This window comes from Mustela erminea, chromosome 19 (genome assembly GCF_009829155.1).
Source record: "Mustela erminea isolate mMusErm1 chromosome 19, mMusErm1.Pri, whole genome shotgun sequence".
In the NCBI taxonomy this organism is placed as follows: domain Eukaryota; kingdom Metazoa; phylum Chordata; class Mammalia; order Carnivora; family Mustelidae; genus Mustela; species Mustela erminea.
Window position 1 is genome coordinate 46,776,464 of NC_045632.1, and position 23,221 is coordinate 46,799,684.

At 50.0% G+C, this 23,221-nt stretch overlaps 3 protein-coding genes across 7 annotated transcripts in view; 2 read left to right on the plus strand and 1 right to left on the minus strand.

Moving 5' to 3' along the window:
- PMFBP1 (polyamine modulated factor 1 binding protein 1) overlaps window positions 1–1,494 on the plus strand; it is a 164,378-nt gene extending 162,884 nt beyond the window's left edge. Inside the window, exon 26 of the mRNA XM_032323522.1 lies at window positions 843–1,494. Coding sequence (XP_032179413.1) covers window positions 843–871 — 29 coding nt within the window. The 3' untranslated portion in view covers window positions 872–1,494. The remainder of the gene's footprint in view (window positions 1–842) is intronic.
- On the minus strand, window positions 1–18,854 carry DHX38 (DEAH-box helicase 38). Of its 3 annotated transcripts, XM_032323520.1 has the most exons (28): window positions 18,764–18,854; window positions 18,302–18,604; window positions 15,923–16,262; window positions 15,394–15,581; window positions 14,580–14,681; window positions 13,656–13,803; window positions 13,380–13,498; window positions 13,142–13,218; window positions 12,329–12,484; window positions 11,665–11,826; window positions 11,368–11,475; window positions 10,885–10,997; window positions 9,255–9,392; window positions 8,676–8,862; window positions 8,355–8,540; window positions 7,879–8,019; window positions 7,584–7,694; window positions 7,378–7,494; window positions 7,086–7,193; window positions 6,573–6,685; window positions 5,676–5,884; window positions 5,432–5,586; window positions 4,851–5,006; window positions 4,617–4,751; window positions 4,296–4,421; window positions 3,682–3,777; window positions 1,900–2,021; window positions 1–487 (listed from the first exon to the last, which is right to left on the minus strand). In XM_032323520.1, exons 3-28 carry the CDS (start codon window positions 16,243–16,245, stop codon window positions 403–405), a joined length of 3,681 nt encoding a protein of 1,226 aa, XP_032179411.1. In that variant the 5' UTR covers window positions 16,246–16,262; window positions 18,302–18,604; window positions 18,764–18,854; the 3' UTR covers window positions 1–402. The 3 variants fall into 3 exon arrangements, with proteins under 3 accessions (XP_032179411.1, XP_032179410.1, XP_032179412.1); XM_032323519.1 differs by lacking the exon at window positions 18,764–18,854 and having other exon boundaries at window positions 18,302–18,666; XM_032323521.1 differs by lacking the exons at window positions 18,302–18,604; window positions 18,764–18,854 and adding an exon at window positions 17,997–18,226.
- TXNL4B (thioredoxin like 4B) overlaps window positions 18,843–23,221 on the plus strand; it is a 9,162-nt gene continuing 4,783 nt past the window's right edge. For all 3 annotated transcript variants that reach the window (XM_032323526.1, XM_032323527.1, XM_032323524.1), the window contains exons 1-2: window positions 18,843–18,956; window positions 22,102–22,269. In XM_032323526.1, coding sequence (XP_032179417.1) covers window positions 22,138–22,269 — 132 coding nt within the window. In that variant the 5' untranslated portion in view covers window positions 18,843–18,956; window positions 22,102–22,137. The remainder of the gene's footprint in view (window positions 18,957–22,101; window positions 22,270–23,221) is intronic.

Here is a 23,221-nt window from a genome sequence, read left to right on the forward strand (position 1 = left end):
TAACATTTTACAAACAATAAATTTATTTCCAAATCCTGAATTATAACCAAATTACAATTCCCTCTAGCTCCATTTTGCTGCTTTACACAGAATTTAAAAAACCATAGTCACGGCCACGTCATTTATACACCAAGCATCCCGGGAATGGTTTATTTGGATACGATGGGTCCGGCCCCCTCTCACGGCCCTGGCCGCTCTCTGCTGCTCCGCACTGAGAACTCCTGCACTGAGGAACTCCTCCTCCCCATGGCAGAGCTGGCCCCTGCTGCAGCCTCCCCCAGGGGCCGTGACGTACAGATGAAAGCGCGCAGATGAAGGGGTTCGCTGGCGGGCCGCAGGTGCTCTAGCCGTGGGGCTCAGGACTCCATACACGGCTGCATCCTCTGCAGACAAAGCCTCAGCTCAGAGCCCAAAGCGGGCTGGTGTGCGGCGAGGGGTCATGGGTTCGCCTTGTTCCTTCCGGCCTGGAGTGTAGATCTTTGTAGACCTGGAGATACAGAAGGAGGGACGAGGAATCACGCTGCTGCTCACTCCAACCAGGATGCCCAGGCGGACGAAGAGCCCAAGGCCTTGCTGTTTCTAAGTGGTGTGTAAGCAGGCTTTGGGACTGAAAGGTCTTCTCCTCCAGCACATTTCCACCCCCGCTGCCTTTCTCACGTGTAATGGGGAACAGAATAAAATAATCACCTCATTCTGATATCCACCAAGGACTGTTGGGAGGTAGCTCTTTAAATAATCCCTTTCATACCTCCTGGGTGAGCTGTGGAAGCAGCCTTCCAGTCACCTCACCAGGCTGCCACTCCATCGGTCTAATGAAGAATCTAACTGGCCTTTGTCCCCAGGTGCTGGCAAGCGAGAATTCTACCAATGAACCACCCATGCATCTGTCCCCGGGTCCTGGGAGGTCATCTCTAAACCCGTGGGATTGAATGTCTCTGTTACTCCCGGTGGGCCCTCAGACCACATCTAATAATTTCTCCTAACGAGATGATTCAGGATGATTCAGGGATGTAATGTGACCTTATGGTATCAGCCCAGCCTCCGTGGAAAGGAGGCGGCTGGGGAGTGAGTCAACCACATGGATGTTTACTCAACCATTCACGCCCATGAATGAAACCCCAATAAAACGCTGGACACTGAAGCTCTGGACATGGCAGCTTCCCTGGCCAGCAGTGCTTCTGTGCATACTATCACACCGCAGCATGCCAGGAGGGTTGTGGGGCCCTGAGGACAATGGAAGCTTCACATGCGGGACCGTCACAGACCTCATTCTCTGCATCCCTCCATTGGGCTGCTTCTGATTTGTATCCTTTGGCTATAATAAAACTGTAATCATAAACACAGTACCTTCCTGAATTCTATGAGTTATTTTAGAAAATTATCGAACGTGGGGGAGTCCTCGGGGACCCCCAAATTTGTAGCAAATTGGTCAGAAGTAAGAGTGACCTTTGGCAACCCCCCAACTTGCAGCTGGGGTCTGAAGTGAAGGCAGTCTTGCAGAAAACTGTGCCCTTCACCAGTGAAGTCTGAGCCAACTCCGGGCCAGCAGAGACACAGAAACCAAGGCTCCAAGGCTCCCAGGCTCCCCTCCCGGAGCCCACCATGATTTCCAAGTCCTCACTTGTCAGTGAAGCTGGAACTTCTCCAGCCAACCACAGGCCAGAGAACAACACGACAGGGACCAGGAGTTGCAGACATATCACCACCGGAGACAGTGTGTCTGGAACTCCTCCCATGCCTCCATGCGGGACCGGTCAACTTCTGTCACCATTCAGCCCTACACTCAACTTGTCTTAGATCGCAACCCTGCGTCGGGACCTGCTCCGTCTCTCAGGCTGGTCCCCAGAGCCTCCCACAGACGGGCTCCATCCCAGCCCGGGTTCCGAGGCCGAAGCTCACCGGACACTGCCCAGGGGGCTGCGCTTCTCCTGCTCTTGCCGCCGGGCTCGCAGCTGCTCCTCAGCCAGGGCCATCTCCTCCTCCATGGCAGAAGCCTCCTCTTTGGCCCGTCGGCGGTTCTCCTAGAAAAGTGAGAGATGGACCGGGGACCGGCAGGTGAAGAGGCCTCATCCACACTCTGCCACAAGCCAGGTGCTGTGTCCTCTGGGTCAGCTTCCAGAGCTGGGGCCATATGGCTCTGTGCCCCAACACTAAGGCCCCCTTGTCTTTTGAGGCTGAAGCCTATTCTCCTCACTGAGTCAAGCCAGACGCTGCACAATTCAGTCCGAACCCTGTCATGCCTCAGCACTCCACTCAATTCAGTAAGTACTTTCACACTCTTACCAAGTGCACAGTGATGCTAGGAGGTACAGAAACTAGGGAGACATGACCCCCTGACTGGGAAAAATACGCACAAGGAAGATGTGCGCCAGCCCAATGCAGACAGTACTGACAAGAGGAGAAGCAGGAGCCCTGCCACCTTCTGTAGCCCTGAATCCTAGCTCTAGGCAGTCGTAGTCCATGGACAGTAAGACGACGGGGAGATGGAGCAGCAGGTAGGGAACTTCTGCTGCCGGGATCGGGGAGAACCACTGATCAAGCTGAGCATCCTCAAAAGTGGGACCACCAGACCTGACGTGCTTCCTGACAAGATCTAGAAGGACGTTCATAACACCACATGTATTTATGCAACTTTGCCCAAATCAGCTAAATCTGAATTCTATCATGCCTTGAGATTAATTTCTGGTTTATAAAATTAACATGGAATAGAGGCACAAGTTAAACACCATCATGAAAAAGCAACTAACCAAATACAGAACATGGGACACTCTATAAGTGACCTGGTTTCTCCAATACATCAATGCCATTATAAAGAATGGGGGCAGAGCATGCTCTAGAATAAAAGACTTAACACATGTAACAACTAATTGTCATGTTCAGAGCCTAATCCACGCAGATCAATCATAAAAAGTTATCTTTGGGATGAAAGGAGAAATATGAATAGAAACTGGAAACTTAAATAACATTAAGGATTAATTCTGTTAAACAATAATGGCACAAAAGTTACATTTTAAAAACAAATAAAGTGACATTTTAAAAACAAGTAAGTTTTAAACAAGATGTTTACTCAAGTTTATGTTGGTGACATAATGTGTCTGAAATGCACTTTAAAATTTTTCCAGGAAAAACAATGAGTGTGTGGAGGATGGTAGGAGTAAGCCCAACAAGACTGACCAATGTCGATCATTACGGCAAGCAGGTGATGAATTCATGATGGCTCCCTATACTGTTTTTTACGCTTTTATGAATATTTGGACATTCTAATAAGTTTTTTGGTTTTTTTAAAGGCCTGGGTGGCCCAGTTGGTTAAGTATCAAACTCTCGATTTCCGCTCAGGTCATGGTCTCATTGTCATGGAATTGAGTCCAGCATGGGGCTCCGAGCTCAAGGAGGAGTCCGCCTGAGATTCTCTCCCTGTCCCTACTCCCTCAGAATAAGTAAATAAAATCATAAAAAGGAAAAAAAAAGAAAAAGAAAAAAAAAGCTCAGCCAAGCAAGCAACTGGAGCAGATGGGGCAAATCTAACAGACCAATCTGGCTTGATCCCAGCTTATGTGTTTGAGAGAGACGGAAGGAAGGCAGGAGTCAGATGATGACATGTCTTCAATACCAGCCTAAGCAAAAAATGGGTCCCACCCATGGAGGCAAACAAAACCTCCATGGAACCTGCAGGGCCCTTACCTGCCGAGACTTTCCCGCCTGTTTCACGCTGTAGAACATGGGGCCCAGCTCCGCCAGCCACTCTCCATCCACGGCAGTCACACACTGCATGTACTCCTGGAGGCGGAAGGATCACAGAGTGGTCATCACAGAAGGGCCAATGCTTTGGGCTGTGCTTTCCACAGAAGTTCCACAATGAGGGCCTATGTGGGAAGGGACTATCCCCAGCTCTCTGAGGCTGAAAAAGGCGGACATAAGCCCTCGACACCAGAATTTTAATCCTCTCTCCCATGGAAATGTCTCCATGCTTAAAAACATGCCGCCCAGTATCCAAGAGAAAAGGCCTCGACCCTCAGAAAGCCCTTCCCATGACACCAAGAGGGGTTGCTTAACCCAGGCGGGAAGCAGGAAACACGCCACTGGCGCAGCTGAGGCCACTGTCATCTAAAGATTAATTCTACATAAGCCTCCCCGAAACCCAACTGAAAACCAGTCTCTCAACTCCCCTCAAAGCAGCACATGTGGCCTCAAGTCTCCCAAGCTCAAAGCACATACCGGAAGGCAAGGAAGGGTTACAGAGGCCTGGCCCAGCCAGATGAGCCTACGTCACGCAAGCTGTGTCAGAAAAGACTCACCTTGGTGGTCATGACCAGCTCGTGATACACTATATAGTCTGGGGTATAGCCCATTCCAAAGAGAGAGCTGGTGGGGTGCAGGTGGCAGGGCATCCCCGTCCGGATATTCACATACTCCCCAATTCCCTAGGGAAGAGACGTAACAGGTGACCAACCACAGCAAGAAATCACACCTCATGTGGGCAGCCACTGCATCCCTTGTCTTGACACAGGCCTTCGTGGGGAAAGCCCAGATCTGTAGGACTGGACAATGAGAAAAAACTTTGCTCTGGAACAATTACCAGGCCAGAAAGGGGCCACAACAAGGCTTCCCCGGCTCACCTTGAGCTTAGCCGCCTGGTGGAAATAGGCTGCACAGATACACTTCCTGACGATGTCCCAGTCGGTGCCACACGAGGCCAGGCTCATCCGCTGCTGCACCATGATGTCCTTGAGCTGAGCCCGTACCTCCCGGACCTAGGGCAGGACACGGAGCAGAGAAGGAGCGAGCCCTCCCCTCTTGCTCCCTACCACCCCTCACCCCAACATCCCGCTCATCTGGGCTACTGCCCCTACCTTCCGCATGGCCTTGGCATGGATAAAATGATCGTTACACCAGATGGTGGAGTAATTATTATTCTTCCACTGCAGGTAGACATTCAGGTAGGTCAAATGGTCACTCTCGGGGACAGCAAACTTCTCCCGGATCTGATCGCTCTCCTCCTCTCGGCCCTAGAAAGGAAAAAGGACTGTTCCTCTGAGCACAGGCAGTCCAGGCCCTCTAAGAAGACCCTGCAGCTGCCAGCACACACAACTTCAAACACGTCGATATGTGACCCTGACAACACGGAAAATAACGTAGCTCATAACAAAATATTTACTCTAAAACACGAGGGCTGAGACACAACTACACTGGAAGATAAAAAACACTCTTGCCAATTCCCAAATCACTGAGAACCCCTCGTGTAGCCCAGGCTTTCCCTCACCCCAAAGTGCTTACCAGAAAACAGCAAGATTATTCTTTGAAAGTTCTGACTCCTGTCCCGCTATCCCATGTTAATAATAACAGAGGAAACCAGTTCCCTCTAATCCTTCCTCAAGCCCCATGACTTGTGCTGCGGCCGCTGGGGTAGAAGCACGGGACACCACGTCCCCACCTTGGGCCTGTAGAAGATGGCCGGCACGGAGAGCATGGACACGATGAGCAGGATCTCCGAGCTGCAGCCCATGTCACAGGACACAATCAGCATCTTGGACAGCGCCGGGTCCAGGGGAAACTCCACCATCAGCCGACCCGTCGAGGTCAGACCACCTGGGAGAGGGGCAAATCCGGACATTGAGGAGACGCAGTGAGGTCAAGAGAGAACCCCATCTCTCCCCCAGCCGCTGGGGCCCACGCACCAGTGTTGTCCAGGGCCCCGAGGATCCAGAGCTGATACATGGAGTTGAGCATGTTGTCCTCAGGCGGCGGGTCCATGAAGTGGAACTGCAGCAGGTCCTGCACGCCGAGGGACTTGAGCAGCAGCACCACGTTGGCCAGGTTGGTCCTCTGGATCTCAGGCACCGTGGTGGTCAGGAGCTCGTTCTTGTAGGCGCTCTGGGTGTAGAGCCTGCCGGGGAGAACACCAGGCCCTGCTGAGTCTCCAACAGGCCCAACGCCTACACGGGCATCCCCCTGGGGGGTGAGCTGTGCTGCTCAACTCTCCCCAGTGCCCACGCCCCAGAAAGGCTGGAAGAGCTGAAAGCCACGGGGTTGGAGGCCAACCTCCCCTTTCATCCCGCATTTCCACCCGTTCTAAATTCAGTCCCGCCAGTTCACGCTTCTGCTGGAGTCTCCTACACGTGTGTTATATTTCTGGAACCAATGAGCCTACGCATGTGCTTTATGTCTGGAACCAATGAGCCTGGGACTAGAATCATGGCTTGCTTTTGTTTTCTTTACAGTTTTCCGTACTTTCTGGATTTCTATAGTGAGTATTTCTAAAAATTAGAAGCAATGAAAACGAAAACTGCAGAACCCCATAAATCTGTTCAATCTACCCTTGAAGGGAAGTGCCCTGGGCTCCAATGCCACTCCAGGCTGCCTAAAACCCAAAGCCGCTCACACCTCACAGGTGCCTGGGAAGGCAGGGGATGATGAGAAGACCAACAGGTGGCAGTCCTGCCACCAGTGCCCAGCCTCAGGGATCCTGGGGTCGGCATCCCTGTGCGGGATCACAGTCCAGCACCCACTGCCCCAGCTCCACACTCCGCAATCCCGGTACTGCCCCAGAAAGCAGGCTAGCACAGGGCTCCTACCTGAAACACTGACCTGGGCCCGTCCGGCCAGCGCGCCCCGACCTCTGGTTGGCATTGGCCTGGCTGATGGGGTAGATCTGTAGAGCATCCATGCCAATCCTGGGGTTGAAGACCTTGGGAGGGGAGACAGTAAAGGGCTGATAAAGGAGAGAGCAAGGGCAAAGGAGAGGCAGCTCTCAAACAAAGACAGCCCAGGCTGCTACATATCACAGAGCACGGTGTTCTAGCAAGCCAGCGGCCATCCTTTTGAAGCCAGGAAACTTAAGAAATCTCCCCCACAAATATCAGCTCTGTAATCTCTACTGAGTTACTAAATCATCTACTTCGTGGTGTTATCACTAGGATTAAATCGGTCAAGTGCATGGCAAAATCAGCAATCCAATGTTAGACTCTGAAATAGTACCAGCACTTCTGAGTCCATCCTGCCTCTATGGGCTGAGGACCCAGGGCCTGCCCTCCCCCAACTGAGTTACTGTGACGTTCCAGGGCCCCAGGGCCCGTGTCTTTCCTTACCTTTAATTTGCAATAACCAGAGTCAATAACAAACATGATGCCATCGACAGTCAGAGACGTCTCAGCAATGTTGGTGGCAACGATACACTTCCGAACTCCATCTGGAGCCTAGAGCCAGGCAGGATGTACAGGAGGGCAGGCTGTAGGCCCACAGGTAGGAAAGACTCTACAGGGGAAAGAACACCCCCACCCCTGCCAGAAAAGAAACACCCTCTCTCTCTCTGCCTCCCTGGGGGAGAATCCAGGGAGACCCAAAGGTGAGGACCCAGGACAGACTTTCTTGCTACTGCACCTTCTGGAAGATTTTAGCCTGGAGGTCAGACGGTAGCTGAGAGTAGATGGGCAGCACAGCCAAGGCAGGTGCATTTTCCAGTTCCTCCAGATGTTCCACAATCTGGTCTGAGGTTACCTGATGGCAGAGAGAGGAGCCATGAGACCCCAGAGCGCCTCACAGGCAGGACACTACCCGTTCATCAGAGTCATGACCAAGGCACACACCTCAATGTCCTCTTGGCCAGGCATGAAGATAAGGATGTCCCCAGGAGCCCCTGACAGGTGCACCTGTAAGGACTGCTTCACTGCGGCCTCCACATAGTCCTCCTGCGGGGTCTGCAACACCAGCCAGGGACACAGTCAGAGGGCAGTTATCAAGGGAAATGCAGGCTGGCACCCCTCTGGGAACCGGTGGCCAGTCACTGGTGTGGGGGCTAGAGAGTGGGGTATGTTCAGGGCTACAGACGGGGCTGGGTTCTCATCAGAGATCAGGACTGGTTCAAAAAGGAAACCTCAGTACCTTGCTGAAGAGAATGTCAACAGGGAAAGTCCGGCCAGGGATGTGGAAGATGGGAACATTCCCAAAAAAGGCAGCAAATTTCTCTGCATCCATAGTGGCTGACGTGACGATGAGCTTCAGGTCTGAGCGCCGAGCCACCACCTAAGAGAAAAGGTCAGTGTGAGGCTTCCCCAGCGATTTGAAACCCTCAGCTAACGGACCGAAGCTAACGGACTGGCACATTAGACTCTTAAGAATCCTGAAGCCTGAAGCCAGGAAGCCAGAGCCAAGAGAACCATGAGTACTCAGCTGAGCAAGAGCAGAGTGAACTACAACACCACGTCTGAGCCGGGCAACCTGGAGGCCTCGGGGGACACTCTGGCCTGTCAGAGACCCCCCTCAGCCTCCTAGGCGAGAGCCCAGGCCCACCTCCAGCACCAACAGCGCGCTGCTCAAAGCTTCAAGGGCACAGACGGAGTGTACCCCAAAGCCCTCACCTCCCGGAGCAGCCCAAAGAGCACGTCAGTGTTGAGGGAGCGCTCGTGGGCCTCGTCCATGATGATGGCACTGTAGTGATCCAGGTCCGCTTCCCGGAGCGACTCCCGCAGCAGGATCCCGTCCGTCATGTATTTGATCAAGGTGTTTTCTGACGTGCAGTCTTCGAAGCGGATCGCGTAACCCACCTGAAGGTCAGAGAGAAAGGGCTCAGAAGCCCTGGGCCCCAGGTCACGGCTGGCACACCCTGTGCTGGGTCCAGGCCTTAGCAGATCAGCTCAGCCTAATGGGAGCCACATGGCTCAGCCCTCACGCCCACTCACCTCCTCACCAAGGTTGCCCCCCATTTCTTCACTGACTCTCTTGGCCACAGACATGGCAGCCACACGGCGAGGCTGGGTGCACCCGATCATCCCGTAGTCCGTGTAACCGTCTTCATGCAAGTACTGCGTCAGCTGAGTGGTCTTACCGCTCCCTGTCTCTCCAACCACGATCACGATGCTGTTATCTCTACAAGGGAGAGAAGATGAAGGCAAGGCGTGCTGAGTGGAAGGCCACCAGGGAGCCTCTGAGAAGATGGGGCCACCTCCTATGTCCACATCACTATCCAAGGAGCACACCCGCTTGGAAAGGTGGATTTCCCTGGGATAACAGCTCAGAACCGAGACACCTCCTAAAACGTCTAGAAGACTGTGGGGGTTAAACAAGTGAACTGTAACAAAGCAACGCTGTCTTTCCTGCTTTGGCCAAAAAAGCCAAGAGCACCCGTACCAGGTAAGAAAAAATTCTTCGTGTTCTCCGTCAGATGCAACGCCCCAAAGCAGAAGAGCTACTGAGTAAATTCAAGGGACAAAGGGGAACCCGACTCAACAGTGGCTGTCCCGGGCCCGGGAAGGAATCACCTGATGATAGTCAGAAGTTCCTGCTGCACAGCGAAGATGGGCAGATACTGTCGCTGCTCCAGAATGGACTTCTTCTTGGCAAACTCGCTGCTGGCTTCGCTCTTTTTCTTCATGTGGTCTGCAAACTTCTGCTCTGTCCTGAGAACACAAAGCAGCCCCATCACCCTGCACGATCTCTCACGCTATTCTTCCTGAGCGGGCTCCTGCCCTTCTTCCGGCACCCAGAGCGAGAACTACCTCACCGAGACACAAGAAGGCTCTGAGAGCCCCGCGCAGCCAGGCAACCTGAAGCGCTGCTCCTGTCCTCTGCCTCGGGGACTGGCACTGCTGCCGGAGAAGCCACAACACACACGACACCCTCAGGTACAGGGCTCAGTAGGACCTGCAGGAGCTCGGATGAGCAAACGGGCCAAATCTCAGCCCTAAAGAGCTTGCCCCCCAGCTCGGGATCTCACACGAACACTAGGGGCGGTTTTGGCACAACGTGCAAAGGGCTGAAAGGAGGCGGCGAGGCCACAGTGCCCGGACCCGGCTCAGACCCCGTCTCTCTCCTCTGGGCAGGACAGCACAGTCTGAGCAGCTTCATTTTCAAAGAATTGTGAGAACGAACACACCCACTGCGTCCTGGCCAACAGCTTTCATTGAAAGCACGCAAGTATCTGACACATGCACACAGGCCTAGACTCAAAAGTACTACGTGAGTCTCCCCAGATTGCAAGGCAAAGAGAGAGCAGTTCAGTGTTGCCAAAGTCCGTGCCTCTGCCACTCGCCCTCCCCCAAGAGATTGGACCCCTGGCAGGCCCACCCATGGGTATTCCTAACTTGACCATCACTCCTGGTCAGCTAACAGTCAACGCCTATGGGACTACCATCAACTACAGGCTAACAAGGGCTGATCGGTTGTACCGACTTCTCACTTGGGTCATTTCTCACAGGGGTACAGAGGACTATTCACTCGGATGCCGCTTCGGCAAGACCTTAGGATGTTCAGAGAATGAGACTCACCAGGGACATCTGAGTCCAGTCACCTACCCAAGGTGGGAACCCCAATAAGGAGCTCTTTACCATCTGTTTAAAAACCTCTATGAACGGGGATGTCTCTCTCTGACAAGACAATCCTTTCAGGGCTCAAACCACTATTAAAAGTAATTCCTCCTTCCATTAAACTGAAATCTAAGGGGGCAAACCCCACCATCCCATACTGAACATCTGAAACACACTGAAGCAGAGTAACTAAGATACTGGGCTCCAAGTCCCGCTGTCCAGGGATCATCATCAAACCACCATTTATCAGCCGGGTGACCTCAAACCAGTTAACCTCCCTGGACGTCATCTGGTGCACACAGGACACGGGAAGAACAGCACCTACCCCATGGGACTGGCATGAGACCCATGTGAGGTGTCCAAGGCCGGCAGGCGGGGGTGGCACCTACAGCAGTGGCAGTAGAGGCCAGAGGAAAACTATCTAGGAAAACCCGCAGATGGTAGAAGAGAAAGACCAGGAGGAAGGGACCAGAAGGGACCAGAAGACCCGAAGTGACATGATTTTCCTATTCACAAAACACAATTCTATCCATTCCCCAGCAAGTGTCCTCGTTAGAGACAGCCCGCTGCTGACCAGGATGCCTACCTATAGTCCACTTTACCGTCTTCCGTCAGAGCTTTATCTGGCTCTTCCTCTTTTTTGACACCCATGATGTCTCCTAGCTTGGTTCCAGCCAGCTCCCAGTGTTTGTGTTGAGCCTAAAAACAATACCAAACATCATGTAACACGATTTCGATCAACGGAAAATTAATCCCACTTGACAAGACGCTGCACCCAGCAGGTGGTGAGTCCCCGCAAGGCGGCAGTGGTACTGAGCCTGCTTCCCCATTTCAACCTCAAGCTCCCCGAGCATCAGGCCCGGCGGTTGTCTTCACTAAGGCCGTGGCAGAAGAACACAGTGCCCTCCTCCAACAGCTTGCTCTTGCTCTGGGAGGGTCATCGAACTTCCAACAAGAACCCTACCTGGGAGATCTAATACGATTTTTCTAAAAAGAAAAAAGACCAAAAGAAAACAAAAAAACCCACTCTCACAAGAGACAGCCCAACCCCCAATGACAAGAAACCAACCTTTTTCCGTTCCTTCTGTTCCCTGTGCTTCCGCACTGTTTGACTGCCTTTTCGAGCAATAATGGCCAAGTCAGAAGTGGCATCCTTGACTGGAATCACGGGCTCTGGCTGCAAAAGGTTGAGGAAAAAGAGAAATTCCCCACTAATGGTTAACTCAACAGGAAGGTCCACTGCACAGCAGCCCCAGGAAACGGAACAGACTGCTACCCCATCAGGCAAGGGGCCTTTTTCCTCCTCTCTCCTTTTTCCACTTCAGTTCTACCTGAGCTGGCTTCTCTCGGGCCCCGGGAGCCTCACCTGCTTGGTGAAGACGATGCGCCCATCAAGAAAGGGAGGAACCAGGTTGTGCACCATCAAGTGCACTTTGGCTGCACTGTCCTCCTCGAAGTCCTCGTCCACCTCCAGCCGATGGACCACCCCGCTGGTGAGCATGCGGTTGGTCTCCCAGCGCTCGTTATCCTGTGACGACACAACAGGAGGCCAGGCTCAGACTGCAACCAAAAGGCATCCTGAAAGGTCACCGGCAAGTCCACTCGTCAAGTCCTGACAGAAGGGCCAGGGGATGCCACGGAGCTGTCCCGGGCCTCTGTACCCTGCAGCTCCTTAGAAAGCAGAGTTGCTGATCCCAAATCACCAGCAGTATTTTTTCTAAGCAGCAGCCCTTTATATCTAAGTCAGAACCTCTATTCAGACAGACGCATGGCGAGTGTCCCCAGCCCCAGTCGGAGACACCAAGAACACAGAGCCAGAAGCCACCCTATCAGTTCCCATCCACGGCAGCCCTCGAGGAAGGACTGCAGAAGAAGGAAGTTAGCAGCTGGAAGTTATCTGAAGCCCACCCCTCCTCTGCCTCCAGAGGTACAGCGGCACCGGGTACATCAGTGACTGGGAGGCGAGCCGTGCCACCACGGCGTGGCCCCCGCTCCAGCTGAGTCGGCTCCGACTACCGCGGGCTGCCCACCTCGTTGATCTGCCTTCGCTGAGCCGAAATGCGCTTCTGCTTCTGTTTATGCAGGTGCTGCTCCCGCCTTCTCACGTAATCCTCGGAGGAGTAGGCCAGGGGGTTGTGGAACTCGTCGTACCCCTCATCCATCATGTACCAATCCCGGTCCGCTTGCTGCAACACAGGGGACAAGGCAACGAGAACAAGGGACAGACGGAGTATACGTGAATGACAAGGCCAGAGAAGAGATGTCTGGGAAAAAGTCACTGGGGGGGTGACGGGGCCAGGCAAGGGCCGCCCTACTAGGAGATGAGCCACCTGGAGGAGAACTCCGGGCGCGGACTCCTGACGGCACTTCCTACATTCACCACACGGTGGCACCAGCACTCAACTAAAAACTCCGGTAGGCCCTGCGTCTGGTGAAGGAGCTGGTGCAGGAGCCTGTGCCTCCGTGAACCGATTCCAGGGCCTCAGGACTGAGTAGGGCTCAGCTCCCGAGCCTGCCCCGTGTTAAGCTCCCTCACCAAAGTCCAGTTCCACGGGACTTCACTCACGGCCCACTCCCCACGGAGGGCCACTAGCCCTCGTTCAGTCCGTCAAAGATGTCGTTTTTTTCTTTTTTTTTTTTTTTTTAAGATTTTATTTGACAGAGAGAGATCACAAGCAGGCAGAAAGGCAGGCAGAGAGAGAGAAAGGAGGAAGCAGGCTCCCTGCCGAGCAAAGAGCACGATGAAGGACTCGATCCCAGGACCCTGAGACCATGACCTGAGCTGAAGGCAGAGGCTTAACCCACTGAGCCACCCAGGAGCCCCAAAGATGTCAAGTTGTTACCCTCTGGTCATCCTCCCACTGCTGCCGTTCCTCTTCTGTGTCGAACGAAATTCCCTCTTCACCATCCTCGCGTCTTCCTGAAGGAGAACACGTAGCAGGTCAGTCCCAGTAACCCCAGTTTATCCCCAGGGGATGCCAGCAGCCCTGCAGAGCCACACTGCTCCCGAGTGCAGCTGTGCTCGACCTCCCTGGGACGAGTCATCCTGCTTTCCTGCCTCCTCCTCCCTCCCTGCCTTACCTCGGCCCCTGGACAGACGGGGCGTGGAGCCCAGGTGTCTTCTGTCATCGGCCCACTCGTTGTATTTGTAGGAGGGGGTTGGCAGAGGTGTGTCGTCTGAATACCTGCTCCGCACAGACCTGGGCAGCAGTAGAAGCAGCAGCACTGAGCAGTCACTAGGCTGCGACGTGTTCCCCAGTGGCCATCTGCTTTCCCAGCCCAGACCCCTTTGCCCTCCTCACGTCCACCCTCTGCCACCCACCCAGAGAAACCGGGCTGCTCTGCCCAGAACATCACCTATCCCGATCACGACTGGACTGTCGATGGCTCCGCTCAGAATCCCGGTAAGAAGGCGTTGGAGACGGGGATTCCCACTGCGAGCGCCGGGAGAAGCCGTAGCCGCTGTCCTCTTCCTCCCAGGCAGACCTTGAAGGAGTAGCTGCGTCTGAGGCCGCAAAGAACACAACCACAGGAGACATCTAACTCAGGCTCTAGCGCTGTCAGCCAAAAGTCAATTCCCCAAATTTCTCTCTTCCGCTACGCATAAACTTTATATCTATTTGTGACGGTAAGATGGTTTGGACAGTTTTTAAAGATACCTGGATTTTGGGGTGCCTGGGTGGCTTAGTGGGTTAGAGCCTCTGCCTTCAGCTCGGGTCATGGTCCCAGAGTCCTGGGATCGAGCCCCATATCGGGCTCTCTGCTCAGCGGAGAGCCTGCTTCCCCCACCTCCTCGCTCTGCCTGCCTCTCTGCCTACTTGTGATCTCTGTCTGTCAAATAAATAAATAAATCTTTAAAAAAAATTAAAAAAAAAAAAAAAGATACCTGGATTTTAATGATCCAGTTTTCATGGGTTTATAATATTTTTCTTTTTTTTAAAGTATGTTTATTTGAAAGAACAGCCAATTTCTCTCAGCAAACATACTCCTTGTGGATATAAATAATTATTTTTAATAAATCCTCTTCTCCAGCTCCCTATTCTTTCCTGCCATTTGGCGAACTGGCCATTCAGCCAACTGGCCTATCAGCTTAAAGGACCAGATCCAACTCGCCAGGTCCAAGGCGTCCCCGCCTGATTCAGAACCAAGTATTCCTGGAGGTTCATAGTGAAATCAGCAATTCTGACTCTGCCCACAGAAAATCAACTGAGGACAGGAGTCACTCGCCCTGCCTTTTATACACTCGACCCCTCACAAGTCACAAGCGATAGTTCAGTCTACCTTTAGGTCGGTGTCTCGGGCTCTCCGGTTCATTTCTTCTGCTGCGCTCTGACCCTCCATCTCGCTCGGATCTGCTGCTGTGTCTGCTTCTATCCCGCTCATCTGCCAAGAGTCACACACAGAGCTTAGGACATACGTGTCCCATCCTAATTTCCACCCGTCTTCACCCTAGAGAAAGGACAGGCCTTCCCACTCACTCACAGGTGCAACCTGCACTGTTCTAATGCGATCCATGGGCTCCTGAAACTCACATATCCCCATTCTCTCAAGGGGAAAAAATAGTTACTGGCTAGAAAGTTTCAAACTCACAGTAACAGTTATTTTCCTGCAAGAATTCAAAAAACAATAGTTACAAGTCTACAGTGAATAGCTGTTTAATAGTTACAAGTGTATAAGCTATAAAACTTAAAACAACACTAAGCAAAGCCAGCACTGGATTTTATGTCTAGCTTTGCTCCACAGCACTGTCCTTTCTCTGTCACCAGCACTGTAGTAAATTCTGGCTTTCTGTACATATTGCCTGTTATCACCTATATCACCAAGTATAATAAAACGAGGAGCACACACTCAAGCAAAGCAGCTTTGTTGCAAGTATCAGTTCTTAAGCTGCCTGCTATTCCTAACCCTGACACAATCAAAACTAATAGGGCTCCCTAATTATTGGGCATTAGAAAAACTCCTGCAACAGGAAAGAGGCTGACATGTTAATTCAAATGTTTAACCGGGCTGCTCTGGCCAGAGTATCACCTATCCCAATCACGACCGGACTACCGATGGCTCTGCTCAGAACTATGTGAATGATGCCGACCGTTACCTCTGTCTCTCTTGCGGTCACAGTCTCGATCCCGTGATCTGTCTTTCTTCCGATCCTTTTCTTCTCTGGATGAGGCGTAGACACCATGCTCCCGCCGCTCCCGCTCTCTCTGCCGACTGCGTTCCCAAAACTCTTCGCTCACACCACCAGGGTGGGATGGAGTCTCCACCCGAGCAGACCGATAATGTCTGAAACAGGGAGGAAACATGTTTCCCGAGGAAACATGAGAGAAAAACCTTGCCCCCAGACCTCTGGCTGGCTGACCTGTCCTTTTCCACTTTATCTCCCTGCAGGCTTACTATGGCAACCACCCAGAGCACTTCTAACCTCCATCCTCTCTTTAGACGCCTTTGAATGTTCTCCACAAATCTGAAGAAAACACCAATTCCTATGTACCTTCAATATTACAGAATCATAATAAAATCATGAAGATCTACACATCCAATTAGAAAACAGACATAAACATGAGATGCTATTTCCTGGCCTGCATTCTCGTTCCCTTTGGGTCAACCCAACCCACAGCTTTTACCTGTCTTTCCGGCTGTGTCGGCCAGCTTGGTCACTGCCCTCCTCCTCAGCATCCCGCTGGTCATCCTTGCTCTCCTCCCAGTCCTTGTAGGAAGAGATTCTGGACTTCTTCTTGTCCTCCCCATCATCCTTCTCCTCGCGCTCCCTTCGTTTCAGGGAAGCTAACAAGTCCAGCCCCAGCAATGAAGGGCGGGGGGCGGGGGCCTTGAAAACATGCTGCTCACTGGCGGCACTTTTGGTCTTGCAAATAAGACCGCCAACCTGAGAGTCCATATCAGTGCCTTCCAATCGATGAATCGAGGCATCCTCGCTGGCATCCTCCATGACAGGCCCTGGGATGTCTGTGGAAGGAAGACAACCCATTTTGTACTGGATGTAAGAGAAGGTTCAACTCTGCTAGAAGCCAGGATAACTGAAGTTAGAAGTATATTCGGGGGATTAACCTCCCCATCATGACCAGGCTTTGTTTAGCTACCTCTTGCCAAGACCTTTCCATTAAGTCACCGACAATCTCAAAAGATCCTCTGACTCCCACCCCAACACGCATCAGAAACACACACACACACACACACACACTCACACACCCACCAAACACTAGAATCCAAGGAGATATCATCCAGGCAAGAACAGACCTTACTAAGGGACACTTGCCAGAACATAATAGCATCTAGAAAGAGACTAGAGGGGAAACACCACTAGATTTTAAGTCAGAATCCTCAGTTAGAATGCAAGATTTTTACATTTTCTACTTGTATGATTGTAAGCAGATAACTTAATATTTGATTAGGCATAATTTCTATATCTGTAAAACAGAAATACTTTTTGCTTTATCTAATCCATGGCGTTACTGTGAGAATTAAATACTAGAGTGTATATGAAAGCTCTCTGTAAACATACAGCGTTACATAAATGTATTATATTATTTTACTTACTGTGCTCCTATATACCAGCTGGGGCTCAAAATTTTCTACCCAAGTTGTTCTACCTCTCCCTCCTTTTAAACTACAGATACAGTAAAGTAGGCACATCGGTGTATAAGGCTGCCATCCATGTGATCCATACACTAATGGCTTTTTTGGCACCAGTTGTGTTGTGTAAAAAAACAATTACCTCACAGCAGTTGAAATCTGTTTAATAACAATCTACCTTCTCCAAAAATATTGATGAGAAACACTAGGTTATGAAATGGTGTTCATGAAAAGTATTAAGGTGACTGTAAGATTTTCTGGCACTCAACTTGTAACCAATTCCTCTTTACCCTCCATGACACGCCATCCATTTATAAAACATACGCTGATTCCTGCGTGCTTGGGTAGCTCCCCTTTCAACAAGTCAGTGAAGCAAAGTAACTGTCAAGGTGTAGGGTACCACCAGAATCCAGAATGTTTTGCCCACAATAACTAACACGCACGGCTCTATAGAGAAATAAAGCCAAACAGACTGAACACATAACATGAACATACACAGAAGAGTTGCATTTTGAAAAATGCCATCAGGCACAAGAGAAAAGGGAGAGCTGCATATTGGTGACATCTGTATGCATGAGAGCATATCTAAATAGGAAGGTAAACACATACATGTTTTGCTCAGCAGTAGTTTGAACTAGAAAATATACTCATAATGGGAAAAAAGGGAACCTCATCTGTCTTGCTGTTGCTGTCCCAGTGCCTAGCAAAATAAACGTTTGCTGAAAAAATGGATGAATGAATTTAAACAGAGTAATGGAGAACGAGAAACCAAACATTTCTAGAGACAGCAAAGGTACATACCAACAGCCTGGGACAAGGCATCTGACAAGACTTAATTAGCTGCTGAGAACAAATAAAGAGTTAAGGGGCTGGATTCTGGTGAATTATTAATGACAGAGAAGCCACACAGGATACAAAAAAATTTCGAAAAACTAGATTTACTCATTCAACAATTTTTCATTGACTTCCTTCTGTGAGCCAGTTGCTGTTCTGGGCAACAGGAATAGAAGAGAGAGCGAACAGACAAAAATCCTCGCCCTCCAGTCCAGGAGATCACCTAATAAAGATACCACTATGACAAAGAAAAGAAAGACACAGGATCCCTACTCGTGCTCGGACTCGGCCTGGGAGGGGGCTAATGCAGAAGCCCGAGGAAGGGTGCAGGGTGACCCCTGGACAGCATCCCTGCACCTCCATGAGGCCGCGCCAGGCAGCAGGATCTGACCAGATCAAGGAGAAAGGACGGGGCCAGGGCTGACCCGCGCAGCATCCCTAAGGTGAGAAAGGCAAGTTGGGTGACAGGGACGAGACTTTGCAAACCCGGGCAGGAACCTGAGCGAAGGACCGATATCTGCCGCCGGAGCTGCCATGATTAGGGAAGGGCAGGTCAGGAAGGAAGAAGGGAAACTCACCTCACCAAGCTCGACTCTCGGGACCTTCTGTCCCAGATTCTGGGGCGCCGGCACCACCACCCCGCACTCAGAAGGCCTTACAGATCCAGACACCAATCTTGAACGCGGCCATTATTGTCCCATAATACCTTGCGCGATCCCTTCTATCCGTCCAAAGATACCATCGAGTGCAGCCCGGAAAACGCCTGTTCTTTCCTCCAAGTGTGAGACAGAAAGCGACCGAGCTCTCAAGGCTAGAGTATCCTCCTCTGGGACTTTGATCAGAGACACCGCCGAGTCTCGTTGCGACCAATCACAATTAGTCTGAGAGGCGAGAAGAGAAGGAGGGCGAGGGAAGGAGGTCGGTCATGTTTAGTAAGGGCGGAAGTGACTCTACAGCTTCCGGCCGAAGCCGGGCAAAGTGGGCGAGACTAGAATAACCACTTCCGCTTGTTGGGCTTTTGGGAGGGACAGCAAGTTTACTTACTGCGCCTGTGCGTCTTCTTTTTCCGTTTCCGTTTTCTCGAGCGGTACGCGGGGAGTTGCTAAGCAGTGGCGGCTGGGTTGCTGTGGGTTAAACGCTGGCAGAGAAGGTGTCGCCGGCGTCCCAGTTTGTTTGGAGACGGTTGTGGACGGTCCTGAAGTGGAAGAGAGGGAGGTGACTTGTGCAAATAAAGTAAGTATCGTTTTCCGTAGCAGTTAGGGGCCAGGAGTAGCCTAGCCACAGGTTTCGTTAAATATATGTATAATTATGTCGAATATTTTGGAAAAGGAAAGACGCTCTCTCCGATGTAAATAAAATCCACCTGTCTGTTCACTCGCAGGCATAACCACTGATGGTGTTTGGGGAAATTTATTTCCAGTTGGTTTTCTAGGCAAATGTATGTATTTGTATTACAATTAGGTTTTGTACAGCCGTAGAATCACACTTCATATACTGTTTTATAACTTCTTTACCGTGAGAGCTTTTCGGTATCTGACATTTTCATTTGTATCACAGTATTCAGTGGTCGTGTAATAGTATGTTTTAGGACTGTACTATCGTTTATTTTTCCAGTCCCTTTATTTTAGGCCATCTAGGGTGTTTCCAGTTTTTCATCACTAAGATTTTGAGAATATTTTTTTTCTGCATAAATATTTGTGAGCGTGTCGAATTAAGTCTCAGAGATGGAAGTGTTCCTCGGATTGTTTTCTTCCTAGAAAAGTTTTGCTCCTCTGTATTACAGCGGGCACCATGCAGTGTATGTCCGTTCATGCTCTTGCATTATTATTTTGCTTTACCAACTTAATGGGTTTGTCAAATAATCTTCTAATTTGCTTTTGTTTACTATTAAAGCTTAACTTTTCAAATATTTTGGTCCATTTGTGCTTCTTCTTTTTTTTTTTTTAAGATTTTATTTATTTATTTGTCAGAGAGAGAGAGAGCGCGCGAGCACAGGCAGACAGAATGGCAGGCAGAGGCAGAGGGAGAAGCAGGCTCCCCGTCGAGCAAGGAGCCCGATATGGGACTCCATCCCAGGACGCTGGGATCATGACCTGAGCCAAAGGCAGCCGCTTAACCAACTGAGCCACCCAGGCGTCCATGTGCTGCTTCTTCTAATGAAGTTTCTGTTGGTATTCTTGCTATGAACATATTCTTAGGTGTGGCATCAGTTTTCTTCTCTTCCTTCCAACATTTATACGGTCCCCTCACCCCGCTGAACAGCTTTGTCTTCTCCTCACTTCCTTCTCTTTGTCAGTATCATAATGTCAGTATCATTGAATTTTTGTGGAATAGGTCCATCCTTTCTTTGACTTTCCCCTTTGTAAGTAATTTGTTCTGCTACTGACATTTGACGAGGTCCCTTCTGGCAATCAACTTGCCTGTTTAAAGAATGACTTATGGGAATAATTTCATTTCCTATATGAATTTTATTAGTTAATATTTTAAAATGTGACTTGTCTCTCTCTCTCTCTCTCTCTCACACACACACACACACACAGACACATGCACACACATGCACACACACATAAAGAAATCCTCCCTTTTCATAGCATTAACCTACTTTGGGACCAGATTGAAAATGTCAGGTTCTCAATGGAGTTTCTTGTGGATGGACTCAAAAATAAAGTTCCTTTCTTAACCATAAAAATAGGTACTGATTATACCAGAGGGAACACTGCACTAGAAATTTGGTGACTTGGATTCTAGTCCTTGTTTTAGCTAGAATCAAAACTGTAAGCAAACAGGTCTATAAAATGAGGGAATTGGATTGGGTCCCTTCTATCTTGGTGTTTTATGACTTGTTTCTTTTTTTGTGTGGGGTGGGCCCACACACCCTTCTTAATTGATTTGTTTGACGTGTGGTGAGGTACGTCTAGTAAGGCATGCACCAAGAATCTTGAAGCCAGGACTTAAGATTCCCATCAATAAAAGACTTAAAAAGTATGGTGCATGCGTAGTGGGGTGCCTGGGTGGCTCATTCAGTTAAGCGTCTGCCTTCGGCTCAGGTCATCTTCCCAGGATCCTGGGATTGAGCCTCTTGTCAGGCTCCCTGCTTAGCAGGGGCGTCTACTTCTACCTCTCCCTCTGCCCCTCCCCTGTGCTCATGCTCTCACTCTCAACTAACTAAATAAAATGTTTAAAAATTTTTTCTAAATGTGTGGTCCATACACAAAATAGTATGTTGTTGTCACAACATGTATAGAGATATAGAAAGGTCTTCCCATGTTAGGTGAAACACTCCAAAGTGCAGAAGGGTGGGTAAAGTATGTGTGCTGGACATGTGTGCCGGACGTCTGTCATTTGTCACTCCACCTGCACTCTTCCTCTTTCTCTAAACTGGGATCAGGAGACTGGGCTGCCTTCTGCTTCTCCGCTGCCATCTGGTTCCAGTTTGAGTCAGCCAGTGGGCACATCAGCAGGAGATCAGAGGGAGGGAGCAGAGTGGCTGCACCCTTCACTGCAGGCTGACCTCCTCTACACGGACCTTCTGCACCCCGTGGTCCCCACCACACACTTCTCCCTCCCGTGGCCCCTTCAGGCCTGGGGGTAGGAACAGCACCCTGCTCTACTAGCTGAAGTACAGCACTGTACTCTGTTGTTTTCCTATACACTGCCTTCGTGAAAATCTCATTAAATGACCAAATTTGAGAATGCCATCTTTTTCCTGCTGGCACACTGGCAGATAGAATAGGCTACTCTTGGGGTAAAAGAGGGAAAAAACAGAGGAATGCATGTTTGTATTTTCCTGTAAATGCATAACAAAACTGGAAGATACATGAGAACCTAATGAAAGTAGCTATGTGGTGTGTGGGGAAAGATAGGCTAGTAGGAATGGGGCCAGTGGAGGGCAGACTGGGGGAGGGAGATTTTTCACAGCGTACATTTCTTTTTTTTTTTTTTTTTTTTTTTTTAGATTTTTATTTATTTATTTGACAGAGAGAGAAATCACAAGTAGGCGAAGAGTCAGGCAGAGAGAGAGAGAGAAGCAGGCTCCCGCTGAGCAAAGAGCCCGATGCGGGGCTCGATCCCAGGACACTGAGATCATGACCTGAGCCGAAGGCAGCGGCTTAATCCACTGAGCCACCCAGGCGCCCCTCACAGCGTACATTTCTACATCGTTTCTTTTTAAGCTGACGGACTTGCCACCATTTGTGCGTTTAGTGTTTTCCTTTTACTTTTTTGATACTGTATTGTATGAAACCGTTTTTTCCTCTGGGAATAAAATATACATATAACCTACTCCACAAATAAAGTTGTTGTTGTTGTTGTTGTTGTTGTTGTTTTAATTAGGACATGTGCACTTAATCTGTCTTTAAATATTGCACCTGTATTTCAGGACTGACAGTGAGGATTACTATTAGGATTTCTCAACATGAGCTTCCTATTGCCCAAGCTAACTAGCAAAAAAGAAGTAGACCAAGCAATACAAAGTACCGCAGAGAAGGTGTTGGTCCTCAGGTTTGGGAGAGACGAGGATCCTGTCTGTCTGCAGCTAGATGATATAGTAAGTGAATTTTTTAAATAAATGGTTTTTATTAAAAATCTATGTATTCTCACTTCAATATCTATAAAGTACATGGAAAGGAGCAGCCGGGCCCAGGGACACAACTTTTCATTTGTTGGCACACTTTTCACTGGCCTGAGCTGAGCCCCCAAAGCTCTAACTGTGCTGAGTCTGTCCTAGATGTCCTTCTGCAACACCAGCCATCCAAGTTCAGTTTCACCAACAAGGCAGTGGAGAACCAGAAACACTATTAACAAGCATCTGTGAACATTATTTTACTCGGTCCCCACAACAGTGGGAAAATGACTGCTCCCATGGTGGGGGGTAAGTGCCCCACCTAAGAGCTAGGGTTTGAACTTCTTTCTCTCTACCTGCAGATAAGCTTTCCTAGTGTGTTGCCTCCAGTGTGTGCCCAATGATAATCTCTTGTTTCATAACACATCTACATACTCTGATGAGCAGAGAGGGGAGTATGAGACAGAACAGGTTTATTCCTGTCTGTGTTTATTATGGAGAGAGACTTACCCCAGAACTGAGATCTCTTCCCAGCATCTCTATTGCTGCCACCTACAGTGTGAATCCCGTATAAGAATATTTAGTACTGTGATTAAAAATGAGTGTGTTAACATGAGTGTGTTAACAAAAATGATGTGTTAACATGAGGGGGAAGGGGCCAGAGGTTTATACCCTCAGCTGTAGAGGGGACGGAATATCACTGAGCCAGGCTGCCCGAGTTCAAGTCCCAGCTGTACTGCTTACTAGCTGTGTGACTAGAGGCAGGTTACCTCAATTTCTACATCTAAGAAATGGAGACCATAGGAATGTTGCAGGGATTAAATGAGTTAACAGGTGTAAAGCACTTTGGACACTTAGCACATAATAACGGCCATGCAAGTCTTCACTATTTTTATTACAATTATTGTTTATGGGGGGATTGGAAGGGAAGAAATTT